The sequence below is a fragment of the Etheostoma spectabile genome, chromosome 7 (assembly GCF_008692095.1).
Source record: "Etheostoma spectabile isolate EspeVRDwgs_2016 chromosome 7, UIUC_Espe_1.0, whole genome shotgun sequence".
Classification (NCBI taxonomy): Eukaryota; Metazoa; Chordata; class Actinopteri; order Perciformes; family Percidae; genus Etheostoma; species Etheostoma spectabile.
The window spans coordinates 27181609-27197259 of NC_045739.1; the positions used below are offsets into that span (position 1 = coordinate 27181609).

General features: G+C 41.3%; 1 protein-coding gene across 12 annotated transcripts in view; it reads left to right on the forward strand.

Annotated features, from left to right (window-relative positions):
- hspg2 (heparan sulfate proteoglycan 2) overlaps positions 1-15651 on the forward strand; it is a 122381-nt gene that overhangs the window by 96436 nt on the left and 10294 nt on the right. For 10 of the 12 annotated variants that reach the window (XM_032519888.1, XM_032519878.1, XM_032519881.1 and 7 more), the window contains 21 exons: positions 67-218; positions 680-824; positions 1820-1963; positions 3745-3879; positions 3989-4170; positions 5319-5514; positions 5960-6139; positions 6759-7019; positions 7599-7761; positions 9101-9198; positions 9287-9553; positions 10082-10194; positions 10353-10500; positions 12489-12605; positions 12803-12820; positions 14085-14169; positions 14260-14404; positions 14510-14612; positions 14727-14836; positions 15185-15293; positions 15425-15523. In XM_032519888.1, coding sequence (XP_032375779.1) covers positions 67-218; positions 680-824; positions 1820-1963; positions 3745-3879; positions 3989-4170; positions 5319-5514; positions 5960-6139; positions 6759-7019; positions 7599-7761; positions 9101-9198; positions 9287-9553; positions 10082-10194; positions 10353-10500; positions 12489-12605; positions 12803-12820; positions 14085-14169; positions 14260-14404; positions 14510-14612; positions 14727-14836; positions 15185-15293; positions 15425-15523 — 2970 coding nt within the window. The remainder of the gene's footprint in view (positions 1-66; positions 219-679; positions 825-1819; positions 1964-3744; positions 3880-3988; positions 4171-5318; positions 5515-5959; positions 6140-6758; positions 7020-7598; positions 7762-9100; positions 9199-9286; positions 9554-10081; positions 10195-10352; positions 10501-12488; positions 12606-12802; positions 12821-14084; positions 14170-14259; positions 14405-14509; positions 14613-14726; positions 14837-15184; positions 15294-15424; positions 15524-15651) is intronic. The other 2 variants (XM_032519879.1, XM_032519889.1) reach the window with 1 other exon arrangement.

The window sequence follows — 15651 nt, forward strand, 5'->3', positions numbered from 1 at the left end:
TGCATCAACCGTTAAAAACTTTGTAATAATACATCCAAACACCACCAATCTGTACTGTTTGTGCAGCGGACCATAGCTCCTCAGTGGTCAGCATCCAGCCATCTATAGCTGATGTCCAGGAGGGCCAGAGTCTGGAGCTCAACTGTTTTGCCCCTGGAAATCCTCCTCCCCAAGTCACGTGGACCAAAGCCGGTGGACGACTCTCCTCCAACCACCAGGTAATCACACTACGATGCAAAAAGGGAAAGTGCATCATTGTGTCCACACTTGATCAGATATGTCTTTCATGCTATTAAAGGTAATGGATATCTACATCTTTGGATGTGATGCAGCAGAAACATACGTTCCAAACCCATCTGTAATGTTATGTGGGTCATAACCACAGCAATGACATTACAGATATTATGAACAAGTAAACACACCAATCTAGATTCTGTAGCCCGATGTATAGTTTGAGTTCTTCTGTACATGCACAGCACTATCCCGGTATCTGTTGCAGCAGCTTAGAACACCTAAGACAAGATCGAATTCAAAGAAAGATGCATATTTCTATTATTTGCCGGTAGGAGTAGCATTAGGAGTATGAGTAGTATTGTTTCATCAGAAGTAAAATGATGAGATGATGAGTTTTCTTGTAAGCTGAAAAGAGGTGACTCCCTTCCTTGTTTGCTGTGTGCAGGTTCTGGGCAGTCAGCTGCGTATCCAGTCAGCCACTCCAGAGGATTCAGGGGAGTATATCTGTCGGGTGCAGGGCAACCCTGGGAACCCAGGATCTCATGTCCACCAGGCCTCCGTCTCTGTGTCTGTCACTTCATCTTCTTCACGTAAGTTAGTCAACACTATAGGCCTCATACGGAGGTGGTATTATGACTGTCTTGCTTGGAAGACAGAACAAAAACCAACCCACTTTTGCTCTTATTACAAATGTCCCCACTGTACTACACTGTGCTTAATGTCAAAAAAGTGATTAGACATGACAGCATAAGTACCCAATAATTAAATTGGCGGAGGTAATAAAGCCAAACATTTTAAATGGTGTAGCAAGCAAATATTTAAAAAGAATTGCATCATTCCTCAAAAAAACATCCTGAACGTTTTGCATCTGCAGAAAGTTTTGAACAATACAGCAGACGAATTAATGAATTAATTATATTTACATAAGTAAAACCATTTGCATGCAGATGCAGTTGTTGCAGAAAAATTGACCGGAATGCAGGAAATTAAGTGTTTGATGCTCAAAGTTTCCTGGGGGATGTCCCAGACACCCCGGTTATAATTTGCCCCCCTAATGTTGAAACAAACCTATTTGCTAGATAGATGGAGATCTCAATCCTTAATGATGGCAGCATCAGTCAGAGGCTGGGAGAAACCCATTCGAGGCAGGGTATTACATGGCAGGGTGTTTTTCTCACACTAACACAGCCTTACTTCATGAATGTACAGTATTTTCCAGTTGTACTTTCCAGTGTTGCCCAGTGACCTCAGATTGAATGATTTTCCTCGTTACTGTCCCATGATCTCATCCTCATTCACTCCTTCCTGGACTACAGTGATGTTTGAGGCCTTTCACTGCTGCCTATGAAGCATATAGTCACATTGAATAGCAATTTGTTACTTCAGGTTTCTGTGAATAATACGTCAGCTAAATGAAGTGAGATTGTCACAGTCACATCACAGCAATGCGTAAACAGAATGTGTCGGGAGTTTAAAACGCTGGTTTCTGTACGTCAAGTCTTTTTTAGCTAATATAAGTAAATAACTAAATAATGCCCACTGCTGTAACAGTTCTTAGCTCGAGTCATTTGAACTCTAACTGCAGGTCTTCAGAGTCCAATCATCGCCATTGAGCCCCACAGCGCTGCAGTGCGGGTGGGGGAGTCGGCCAGCTTCAGGTGTAGGGTGTACAGCGGACAGCAGCCTGTCAGACTGGAGTGGAAACTGGCCAACAACCAGCCGCTACCAGGTAATAACCGCACACACACACACACACACGCACACTGAGGAATAAACCTGTTTAATGGGCTTATGCGCACTGATTTTATGATGTAATTATTCACAAGCAATTACAGCTGCAGCCCACCCATGAACCCACCCATGAATTGCTGAACTGTTACTCCTCTGGTCACTTAATGACTCATTTAGAACCCTTTTCTCTAGACTTGCATTGACATTTTGAATCTGTTAAATATTGCATGTCATTAGTCTAGGCAAGGCAAGGCAGCTTTATTTATACAGCACATTTTAGCAACAAGGCTGCTTTACACATAACATTAAAAAGTGGGTAAAGACAGATACAAACATATAAACAGCTAAAATAGAATAAGACAGGAACAATAAGAATGAGATAGGAACTACAAGAACACAAGTTACAGTGCAGTGTAATAACACATATTTAAAGAAAGGCAGCAACAAAAGTTCTTTAGCCGTGATTTAAAGGAACTGAGATTTGCAGCGGACCTGCAGTTTTCTGGGTGTTTGTTCCAATATGTGGAGCAGAAAGACTGAACGCTGATTCTCCATGTTTAGTTCTGACTCTGTGGACAGAAAGCAGAGCTGTCCCAGACGACCTGAGAGGTCTGGGTGGTTCATAATTCAGCAGATCAGAAATGTATTTTGCCACTAAACCATTCAGTGCTTTATAAACCAAAAGAAGTATTTTGAAATAAATTCTTTGAGGGACAGGAAGCCAGTGTAAATACCTCAGAACTAGAATGAAATAGCCACTTTCTTGGTCTTAGTCGTCTAGATTTGATGAGACAAAGGCACTTAATGGCTTTTCTTCACCAAACATATCAGTGCTTTCTGCTGTGTGTTGTATTCAGTCCTTTTTTCCATGTCAGATTTGCCCCCTCACACGTTGGCTTACTTCAGCTTACTTTTTCTAACACTTTATAGCCCTAACTTTGAATATCTTCAAGGGTTGTAACTACTGAACAGGTTAAAGGGCTACTTCAGCAATTTAAAATTGGGGGCACTGAAAAGACACAAAAAACAATGGATCATACACTTCCCATAATGCACCTAATGGCATTTTTCCATTATTGGTACCTGCTCGACTCGTCTTGACTCGGTTGCTGTGCCCCGTCCTCCTTTTTCCATTGCAGATTAGTACCCCCTCATGCATGAGGCGAGTGTGGCTGGTCGTCATAGCAGGAAGCTGCTGGTACCTAACGCAACACACACAGAACGTGGAAGGTGGTTTTTATTCTCAGCACGGGGTTGTTTGCCAAAGCCAGAAGACAAATTTAGTTTCAAAAGAAGCTGAAGGCAGAAAAAAAAAACACTCAGTAGTTTCTTGATTTTTACGTCACCTTTTGGCATCGCCTTAGCTTGCTTGGAACCTAGATTGAAGTGGTACTAAAAAAGCACCTATTAGCAGATACCAAGGACTTTTTTTTGTAATGAAAAAACCAAAAAAGGCGAGTAGAGGCAAGTCGAGTAGGTACCATGCAGTAGAAAAACGCTATAAATGGCATCTTTTATTAGACCGCTCCTGCCTCTGAAATGCCCACTTCAAACCTCACCTTCCAGTTTGTTATACAGACATTCTGTCTGAGACTGCCGTTATCACATCAACAGGGTTATTTAAAATAAATAATAATAAAGCTCCCTCCACAGCCACAGACTACATTATATAACTATGTATGCTTTGTAGTGCCTATTGTGAATAAATCAGTATACTGCCCCTTTAAATTGCAGCATCCGCAGCAGGTCTAATATTTAATTTGCTCCTCTGTTCTGCAGATAATGTTAAAGTTGGCAATGACGGTTCTATTGTCACCATTACCAATGCCCGCCCTATGAATCACGGTGCCTACCGTTGTGTGGCGAGCAACCCGTTCGGCATCACCCACACCATTGTGTCTTTGATTGTCAAAGGTAAGCCCCATCTCAGTCATCACACACTCATAAAACTCTAAGTGAAGGGCTCCCTCTAGTGGCTGATCCAATACAGAATTATACCAGTATCATGTATCTGTGCCCCCAGAGTCTCCTGTGGCCACTGTCACTCCTGTCGGCCCTATGCATGTCAGGGTGGGCGAACCCATTAACCTGGAATGCCAGGCGTCAGGAGAGCCCCGGCCCTCAGTCTCATGGCACAGGCTGGACAGCAACCGTAAGATCATGCTGAGCAGCCCTGTGCCTATGGAGTCCAATGCAGTCATGCAGGTACTGGTACTGTTATATATGTATACTGTTATGTATGTATGTCTGATAACACCATCAACATCTGTAGAACTGTTTAATTTATACAGCTCTTCTGTGTTGTTATTAAAAGACTTGGCTTCAAGTCAGTATTTGAAATCCCATTGCTCCCATTCTGAATGTGTATATGGAGAGGTCAAAGACTGTAAAGTTAGTGGATGGAGTATCCGTCACGTCACCCATTGGGTTCGTCGACTGCCATTTTGAAGCCTAGAGGGTTGATACGGGTGTTGCCATCTTGGCAGGGAGGGTGGAGCTGGGGATGACACGGCCAAGCCAGTAGTGTTTGTGGTTACAAACATCAAGCTAACCATTAAAGGAGAAAATTCCTGTTTTTTGTAACCTTTCTGACGCAATCCAGTGGAGATTTAGGGCTGGGTAAACATGGACCTCTGGGTACTGATCATAGACTTTAGTATCTGTTGTTAATTTTAAATATGTTTTATGAGTAAATTTGGATTGGCTATGATTCATCTGCATGGACAGCAGTACAGAAAATCTTAAAACTTTACCTTAAAGTTACCAGCTAATGCTAGCAGTAGCTAGCTAGCTTGTTTGGCGGAACGCTGAATATAGCAATTTTAATCCTAACCCCTTTGAAGTAATAACACACAGTGAGAGGGACAACGCTTGTGATATTGATGATATTGACATGGACAACATCCAAAAACAAGTTCAGGTCTGTTTAAATGTACACAATGCCATGGTTAGCGTTGCTAAGCCTCTCTTATGATTGACAGGTTGACGTGTAGCCACGCCTCTGAAGCATCCACTGCTTTATGGTCTATTTTAAAATAAATAGGACCATAATTTACAAAATGTACATGATGCTGTATTGAAGACGACTTTAAAGTAGCAATTGAGGTCATGAACTCATAATGAAAAGGTTTACTAACGTAATAAGTAAAGCAAAAAGTAGGGTCATTTCCCCATAGACTTCCATAGAATCAAACTCCTTTTTGGAGCCAGTGGAGTCGTCCCCTACTGGAAATGAGATAGAATGCAGCTCTAAGGCACTTCCAGATTGGCTTCACTTCTCAGACTTCAAGCTTCATCCATTATTATTTTTTACTGTTTGTAGGTGTGATATATCCTTTTTCCCTCTTGCGCAGATACTGGTGGCACGTCCAGAGGACAGTGGCACGTATGTATGCACAGCTCGCAACAACGAGGGCACTACTGAGACCAAGGTGGAGGTTATTGTAGAGGGAGGCTCTCAAGTACCCACAGTGCCCAGGGCCTCTGTTCCTGAGCCGTTGATGATTGTGGTGGAGGGACAGTCTGCCACGCTGCGCTGTGAGGCCCACGGTAATGATGGCAAAAACAAGTCTCATTTATACAGCTGGAATTCACCTGAAGCAAAGTTTTGTCTTTTCTGTAGCACTTTTTTATGTTGCATCACAGTACCAAAGATAGTCTAAAGAAATTCCTACACCATCTTTTTTATTGTAAGTGAAAACCATGAGAAAAAAAATGTTCTGTTTTCTATTAATATTGGCATTTTGGGGCACCCAAATAGCTCAGTTGGTAGAGCAGGTGCCCATCTACAGAGGTTTACTTCTCGATGCAGCGGGCCCGGGTTTGACTCCGACCAGCAGCCCTTTGCTGCATGTTATTCCCCCTCTCTCTCCCTTTCATGTCTTCATCTATCCTGTCAAAAATAAAGGACAAAAATAATCTTTAAATAAAAAATCTGCATTTTGAAATTAGCCATGCATAGAACTTGTGTTTTGTTCTCCAATTTCCTTTCTAGGTGTCCCGTCCCCGACGATCACCTGGACCAAGCTGCGGTCTCCTCTGCCTTGGAGACACAAGATAGTAAACAACAGCTTGGTGCTTCCCACTGTGGGCCGCCAAGACTCTGGAGAATACATCTGCACTGCCACCAACAACATGGGCACCACTGAAGTCACCATCCTGCTAGATGTAGAGAGTGAGTTGCTGTCATTTTATTTTAACGTTGTCATTTTGTTTTACTCTGCTTTAAATGGATCATGGACTTACAGTAATATACTGTACAGTCAATAGAAATCCAGTTTAGTAGTGCCAGCCCTTTCTCCACAGCGCTACGAAGGAAGGTCAGTCTAGTCCACACAGCATTCTGGGATAGCAGAAAGATGTGCTCTGGTTTATTGGCATTTCTTTAAACCAATCACAATTGTTTGAGGAGCAGTTACCCATAGTCTTCAGAAATCCTACGGAGTTTAGAACGCCAACACAAAGAAAGCAGAAGGGAACAGGCATCCGGCCGAAAAAGAGGGACATCCAGGAAGGCAGCATCTGAACAATTCTGAAAATGAAACATCGACAATATAGACTAGTGTTTTTGCAATTTATACTATAATGGCTAAGCCTAAGACTTAAAGCCACTGAGGGACTGCTATACGGACTTAAACAAACTAGGAAAATAGTCATTGTTTGCGTTTTGATGGCCATTTATTAAAACACAAGATCTTCATATCATGTGCAAGAATTACAATTACATACATATTACACAGACTGTCTCTTGAAAAAACATGTAAGCTTGGTAACTTTTTTCCTCCTGCGTCTAGCCCCTCCTTACGCCACTTCAGTGCCTGACAATGTGGCTGTACGAGTTGGGGAGGTGATCAGGTTGCAGTGCCTGGCTCATGGCACTCCTCCTCTGACCTATATTTGGACCAAGCTGGATGGAAACATGCCCCCGAGGGCCCAGGTTAGCGGCGGGGATCTCCAGATCAACCTGGCTACCGCCGAGGACGCTGGCAGCTATAAGTGCGTGGCCAGCAACAAAGTAGCCAAAAGCGAAGTGATTGCTAAAGTCACGGTCAGATGTAAGTTTACTGATAATATGATTTGACAAGTTGTGACATGGTATAGATAATAAATACCCTCCACAAAATGTTAAAAAAAAAAAAATGGAACTGATCATTTTTAAAGGAGTTTTTCACATGTCCAATCAGGGGGACTGCCTTGTTTTGAGTTATTAACTGAAGAAGAAATATGTATCCTATAAAGTAAAAACAAATATGTGAAAACTATAAACTAAAATTTTTTTAAGGGTGTTAAAAGAATGTGTTTACATATAGCATAATACTGTTCAATGCAAAGCAAAAATGTTGAACATCGCTTATAACTCCTCAGAACTCCCCAGCACCACCACCACCACCAACCTTTTACTCATGGAACTAATCTGCAGTCATTTTTATGTTTTTTGTTATAACATTTTTTCAAATTATGTTCTAAAGATTCGCAGCGAGGCGAGTTGAAACTTGCCGCTACTTGTACTACTCTGTTTCAACTCATCTTCATCACAATGATGTAAATACAGAAATACTCTTTCTCTCCTACAGGTGTAGATAGTCAGCAAATGTTGATCTCGAGATTAAAACCGATTTCCTTCCCCTCTGTAGCCCCCTTAGCAGTGCGTGTATCACCCCAGGTTGAAGTAAAGGCCCAGGGCAGTGCTGTGGAGTTCACCTGTTCAGCAGCAGGCGGCATAGAAACCAAAATTGAGTGGCTGAAGGAAGGTGGAGCCCTGCCAACGAACCACCATATCAAAGATGGGGTGCTCAGGTGACTCATACACACACACCATAAGTTGGTTTGTTGTTATTTTTGTTATTTCCACTAACCCCAACCGGCCCGTCAGACGCCGCCTACCAAGAGCCTGGGTCTGACCGAGGTTTCTGCCTAAAAGGAAGTTTTTCCTCGCCACTGTCACACTGTTGCTTGCTCTGGAGGAAACTACTAGAACTGTTGGGTCCTTGTAAATTCTGGAGTGTGGTCTAGACCTACTCTATCTGTAAAGTGTCTTGAGATAACTCTTGTTATGAATTGATACTATAAATAAAATTGAATTGAATTGAATTGAATTGAAAGCACACAAAAATACCAGGTTAAAAAACAGCTCTAAATGTATCAATACGTAGGACCCAACTGCCAGAATTGCATTACCCATTAACGCCAACAATTTCCCTAATCAGTTTCTCTTGTATTTCCATCCGAGCCTATTCCAAAACATATTTAGCACAATGTATACATAATATGTACTTAAAGGACAAACCTTATATATTTGCAATATTGTCAATAAATACCAACACTGTGTAAGTTGTACCTTTGTTGGGGACTATTTTCAAATATATTTGGTGCTGTAATATTTAATGCAGTAGGACAATGTAAAGTACGTGGGATTGACTCAAAATAAACTACACTGCTCATGTTCTTCTGTGCAACAATGTGGCTCATTAATGTATTTTTAATACGTTTTGGACAACAATGTAGTTATATGCTTCAAAGGAGTAAGCTATATCTGGCTGTGGCGAAACAGATTTGTAAGTAGGGTGAATTTATTGCTGGTTTTACTCTTATCATGGAAATATTTTTTACAATAAGAAAAATATAAATTATCACCAGACTTAAAGCTTTACTTCATAACTTTTTCATATAATGAACATTTGTTACATTCAAGCCATTCCCAAACACGTTGCTACAAAGCTAATTAAGACTATTAGCGCCACACAGCTCTTATCTGTATTTCTCAGCATGGCTGTGTTCAGAGGATTGGTGTCTTTCAGCGACTTTCACCCGCAGAAACTCGAGTGAAGATATTTACCTCTTCTGAAGAGTTCATCATGGTTTTTTAATCCTCCTTGTCCTCCTTGGCTAAGTAGCAACTGGGTGGAATAGCGGTGGGGTTGACGTGCAATCCCGAAAGGCTTGTGTCATGTGGATGAACCCACACTGTTGTCCTTACTTAGAATTCCTCAAGGGGGGACACAGAAACTAGGCACTTTAGCTTTAAGGCTAAATCAGAATCAGAAAACATTCAAATCCACTGATAGGGTCCCTTTAATATTTTGAAGAAAGAACCTAACCATTGTTTTCATGTTTGTAATCGAATGTCTCTCTGTAGGATTGAGAACCTTGAGCAGAGCAACGAAGGCGTTTATATCTGCAGAGCCAGCAGTGGGTATGGCCAGGCCCAGGATACTGCTAGGTTGACCATCCAAGGTCCGTTACATTCACTGCAAGTATACCAGTATATACCCTGCTTCATCAAAGCCCAGACTAACAAGCTCCTTTACCCTTCTTACCACAGCCCTGCCAAAGGTGATGATCAACGTGCGTACCTCAGTGCAGACCGTGATGATAGGGAACTCTGTGGAGTTTGAGTGCCAGGCTGTTGGCGACCCAGAGCCCACAGTTAAGTGGAGCAAAGTGGGTGGGTCTCTGCCCGCCCACATCATGGTGAAAGGCGGCATGCTGAGGATCGATCAGGTGACGGAGGCCGACGCCGGGCAGTACCGCTGTACGGCCACCAATGACGTAGGCTCGGTACAGTCCCAGGTGGTCCTTCACGTCCAGTGTGAGTGCACGTCGATCCATGCATCTTATCGTTTTTCTGGGTCAGAATTTAATATTAAAACCTTTTTTTTAACGTTTTGGACATCTTTTTTAACACTGTTGCTTTTCCCAATGTTTTTAATTTTTTTGTCCTTTAACAGATGTTTTTTATTTGCGCTTCTTTTTGACATTTTAATTGTTTTTTCCATGTTTTTTTAAGCTTTTTTGGACAATTTTGTCACTTTTTTCAACATTCTTTTACAAGAAATAAATTGAAATGCTACAAAATCGAATGAAACACTCAAATTCGATGAAAGTAGTGCACTGATAATTAATTTACTTGTGACGATCTATGTATGGAACATTCACGTTGTTTCTTTCGCCAATTTGGTTGATGGAAACCCAAATTTCTGCTATAGAAACGTTTTGAAAATGGGTCAACAGGAGGGTTATTTTCCTTCCATTGCACACACAGAAGTGCATGCACGTGAACAGACACTGATGCATTGTGCTGGCACCACTCATTTAAACCCTCTTCCTGTTTGCACAGCCCTCCCTCAAATTTCTGCGCTGCCTGAAACTAAGGAGGTCACAGTTGGGTCTGATGCAGTCTTGCCCTGTGTGGCTTCAGGATACCCTGTACCTGAGATCAAATGGTCCAAGGTAAGCAAGATATTTCTGTAATTCAGTGTGTTTAGGAACTCTTTTGAATACTCTATGATGTCTGTAGTCTAGAAATTTGTTTGCAAGAGAGTAAACTTTTTGTTGATGCTAAAATTATCAAAATACTACTGTGTCACTGTGTCTATTTCTGTATCTAGGTGGAAGGAGAGCTTCCTCCTAAGTGTTTCCAGGATGTCAATGCGCTGACAGTTCCTCGCGTCACCCACGAGGATTCTGGGACATATGTCTGCACCGCCTCTAACAAACAGGGAAAAGTGGAAGCCTTTACTACACTTGAAGTGCACGGTTAGTCTGCGGAGTTGGAAATTACTTATTAGAAATAACCCCTTGAGATGTAGCATCTCGTTTTTGAGGATCAGACATCTTTAATCAAGTTCGGGGCAGAGCAAATTGGATATAAGTAATAATTTTGGAAGTGGTGGTTACAGTGTTAGCATGTTGTTGTAGAGGTGTAATGGACAGGTACAATTGGTTCTGTAATAAGAAGACAGGGCCTTTTTAAAGGAGTGGAGAGGTGAAATGGAGGATTTATTTTACAGGTAGGTTATTCCAATCCGATGGTGTTTTAAACATAAAGGCTTTCTTAGCTCTAGAGGTAGATACCACAGGAACAGAAAAGAAAGAAGCTGTGTAGAGTGTCTCAAATGATAGTTGGAGGGAAATGTATGAGCTTTTTTTGATGAATAGGGTCATTGAAAAGGAGTGCATTGTACTGTAGGAAGGAATGTTAACCCTTGTGTTGTCCTCACGTTGAGTTTTCTAAATGTCTATATCAATCAATCAATCAACCAATCAAAATTTATTTATATGGCACTTTACAACTACCAGCAGGTATCCAAAGTGCTTAACAAAATAAATAAAATCACAACATACAATAGAAAGAGTGAACATAGAAAACAGTAAAATTAGAAAAGGTTACAAAGAAATAAAAGAATGAAATTGTCACACCACTGCTACGTATTAAAAGCAAGACTGAACAGAAATGTTTTGAGTTTGGACCTGAAAAGAGCGACATCTGTAACAGTACGTATATCAGGGGGTAACTTGTTCCAGAGTCTTGGGGCAGTAACTGCAAAAGCCTGATCACCCCACCGTTTATACCTGGACCTTGGGACTTCTAAAACCAACTGATTTGAAGACCGCAAAGACCGGTTGTGCTCCCGCACAGTTAAAATTTCAGACAAATACTCTGGGGCAAGACCGTTTAAAGCTTTAAAAAAAAAAAAAAAAAATCTTAAAATCTATTCTAAAACGCACCGGGAGCCAATGCAGGGTGTAGAGAACGGGAGTGATGTGTGCACGTCTAGATGTACTTGTTAAAAAGCGAGCAGCAGCATTTTGCCCAAGTTGAAAACGTGAGATGGAGGTCTGGTTCAGACCAACATAGAGGGCATTACAGTTGTCCAACCTTGAACTGATAAAAGCATGAATGGCCTTTTCTAGGTCGTGCCTTTTCAGAAAGGGCTTAACTTTAGCCAGCAGGCGAAGCTGGAAAAAGCTCATTTTAACCACATTACTGATCTGCTTATCAAATTTCATGCTGCAGTCAAAAGTAACCCCCAAGTTTTTGACAATAGATCTCGTGCAAGATGCCAGAGCTCCCAAACTCAAAGCTGGGCCATTCTGCATGCCTGGAGTACTGAAAATAAGAAAATGTATCTTAACTTAATATCACCGATACAGCTTAGCAGGGAGTTTAGTGCAACAATGTCATTTGCTTTCATAGGCAAATAGATTTGCAAATTGTCTGCGTAACAATGAAATGACAGGTTGTGCTTCCCTATAATCGCCCCTAAAGGCAGCATATATAAAGAAAACAGAATAGGGCCAAGAATGGATCCCCATATCAGAAATTTGTGTGTCTTTTTAACTCCCTAGTTTTAATTAACCAAAAATATAATGGATCCTATCCTTCCTTTATTATTAGTCCAAATTTTTAACTCAATGATTAGTTCTAATTTCCTATAAATGAGGTTGATTGACCATGAATTCCAAAAATAAGTGTAAAACTAGTAATAAGTTGGTGTTAGTGTTGTTTATACATGGTAGTGAAAAGAAGTGTAAAACGGCAACAAAGGAAAGCACTAAAAACATTGAAAAAAGCACAAAAAAATGTCTAAAAGGGTAAAAAAAAGCCAGAGAAAGTTGGATTTTTTTGTTTTGTCCCCGGGACAACGACAAGTGCATGGTCCAATGAAAGACAACACAACAATGGTTTTGACTGCATCTAACTATAAGAGGATTTATATATATATATTTATATGTATTTTCAGAGAGAGTGATGCCATACTTTGCCCAGGATCCTGTGTCCTACCTCACCCTGCCCACCATCAAAAATGCCTACAAGGCTTTCAGCATTAAGATCAACTTCAGACCTGATAATGTGGATGGTAAGGAAGTACAACCTTAAATACGCTTCACACTTAAATTGTATAGCTTATTATTTCACACTCTTTTTTTGTGTTGGATCTTTCAGCGTGGTACTGTTACTATGATTGTCATATTTCCTCATGTATAATTTCACTGCGTCTTCTGTCCCTTCCCTCTCTCCCTCGCCTCTTTCTCTCACCCGCGTGGTGGTGGGAAGGTCTCATATTGTACGCTGGTGAGTCTCAGTGCTGGAGAACCACAGGAACTCCAGACTGTTGATGATGATGTTGGCAGAACTGCTTTTTGCCTCTTTCACATAATGCATCCAGCTCAGAGCTGTGAAAGACATGCGAGGAGATGGTGCATGGCCTATGTTTTCATACAGGCTTTTTAAGGTCGTGATCACAAAACCACATCATAGCTTTGTTGCAAATCTACTTGTACTTTTTTTCATTAGCTTCTACAATGCCTACACAGCAGGACTGCTGCTTAAAATCACAGTCCTTGTATGCTAGAAGTGTTAAATGCAATGCTTCTTTTATTGAGACATCACTGCAGTTTTGAAAGAGCCACAGTCTGTCAAATTGCCTTTGCAAAGAAATATGGTTCCTTTTAACCTTCCCACAGTTGGTGCCGGATGTGTGGTGATGCGACAGCAAACACATTACAATAAAATGTTTGGAAAATCAAAGGAAAATATGCGGCTGCTATTTTTTAAATTGGCTGGCAACTGTTCCTGCCTGTTTGGATTTTTGCTGTCTCAGCACATCCCACGCATCAAGGTATCAAACTGCTGCAAATGTATTGCAAAAGCTATTTGAACACGCTTGACTCCTAAAATGTATAAATGTGCGATACAAACATCTACAGCATATTTGAATGTGTAAACTTACCTTACACTTAAACAACTTTGTGTTGCACATTAATGCATTCTACTCGCTCTCAGTCACTCATTTTCACAACTATCAGAGATGATATAAATGGACATCTAAGAAGGCATGTTCCCCCTTCCTCGTGAGTCTCTGTGGCTCATGTAAAGCATGTGTTCCCGGCATGTGGAGACAGAAAAAAAGAGGACTGATAGTGTGGTGTGACTGGTTGCACATGGCAGCCCAGTGATGCACAGATAGGATGGCAGGTCCTAACCTGGCTTAGGTTGGCTTTAAACTGGCCTTACCATAGCATGGCGCTTTTCCATCCAGCTTTCAAAGACCTTACACAATGTCCATCTTAACAAGTCACTTACTCTCATATTTAGTCTCAAATCTTGGTTTTCCTGAGTGATAAATTCTACTAATGGGATCAAATGGTTATTTCAAGAATGTTAAAGCGAGACAAAGCTGAAGAAGGGAAAAACTATTCTTGAAATAACTGGAAGATGCCCCTTGTTTAAAATAAAACTAGATTTTTTTGGACTTATTGAGATGGATATTATTGTAGGATATGCATTTAAGATTAAGTTTCTACAGGTTTTCACTCATCCTGTTTTTGTGGTGTAGGTATGATTCTCTACAACGGCCAGAGAAGGACCACAGGAGCAGACTTTATCTCTCTGGGACTTGTGGGCGGCCGCTTAGAGTTCAGGTCAGTCGGTACTGATCTGAAAAGTACTTCTAACTGACTAAAAACCACAGCACGATGATCTTGTTGATAATAATTCTGATGCTGTCTCAGGTTTGACGTGGGCTCCGGCATGGCCTCCATACGTGACCCTAACCCTGTAAAACTGGGAGAGTTTCACACAGTTGAGCTGTATCGCAACCACACTTTGGGCTATATCATTGTAGACGGAGGGGAGCCCATCAACGGCAGCTCACAGGTACTTTTGTCAATGGGAATGGAACTCTCACTGTCACATATGTGCATTTGACCTATTGAAGTCATTTAATACGTTTTCTTACATGTGCACATTTCCTGTCCTCAGGGCAAGTTCCAGGGCCTGGATCTGAATGAGGAGCTGCATGTGGGTGGTTACCCCAACTACACAGTCCTCGCCAAAACCGCTGGAATCAAGACTGGTTTTGTTGGTAAGACATCACTCTGTTTACACCGTGACAGGAAATATAGGATGGAGAATAAGTCATCATGGCTTGTAGCCTTGTCCTTATTTCATATTTAATAATTCATTTAATTGTATGCAGGCTGTATCCGTCAGCTGGTCATCCAAGGTGAGGAGGTTATCTTTAAAGACCTTGACCGCAGCTCTACTGGTGTCACAAACTGCCCCACTTGCAAAGACCACCCATGCCAGGTCAGTTACCCCCATCCACTGGAAGTATTTGTAGGATTTGGTCTTTGTTTAATTCCATAATATCCAGTTGAAGGTCCCATATAATGCTCATTTTCAGGTTCCTACTTTTATTTACGGTTTCTATTAGAACATGTTTACATGCTTTAATGTTCAAAAAACATTATTATTATTTTGTTTCTCATACTGTCCTGTCTCTCCCCCCCCCGACCCCAAACACAGGCTGCATGCATTTTCTGAGCATTTTGATACTTTCACAGTTTATTTTCTAGCACCTAAATGCTTTGTAATCAAAAAATACTTACTTTTTACAATATGGGGCCTTTAATCTATTTCCATGTCATTATTCAGAATGGAGGGAAGTGTGAGGACTCAGAAGCCAGCCTGTATAAGTGCGGCTGCCCCAGAGGATTCACAGGCAGCAACTGCCAGCACCACTCATCACTGCACTGTCACTCAGGTACTGTCACTGTGGATCTCCACATGTACACAATAAATCAAAGTACCTGGATCTTGCTATAGTGTCAACGCAATAACAATGCAGTTGTACACTAGTTCATAATTGGGACTGTTTGTGACCTATTATGACAGAGGCCTGTGGACCAGACGCCACTTGCATCAACCGCCAAAATGGCCTGGGCTATGACTGCCGCTGCCATCTTGGCAAGTTTGGAAACAAATGCATGGATGGTAAGACAGAAAGTTACTCTAATCTCTATACAAATAATATTCCAAGTATTGTGGGAGGATATACTGTACAATATTGGTGTAGATATTTTTCCTTCAAGAACTGCTACTGTTAAAGCGTATTAGGAAAA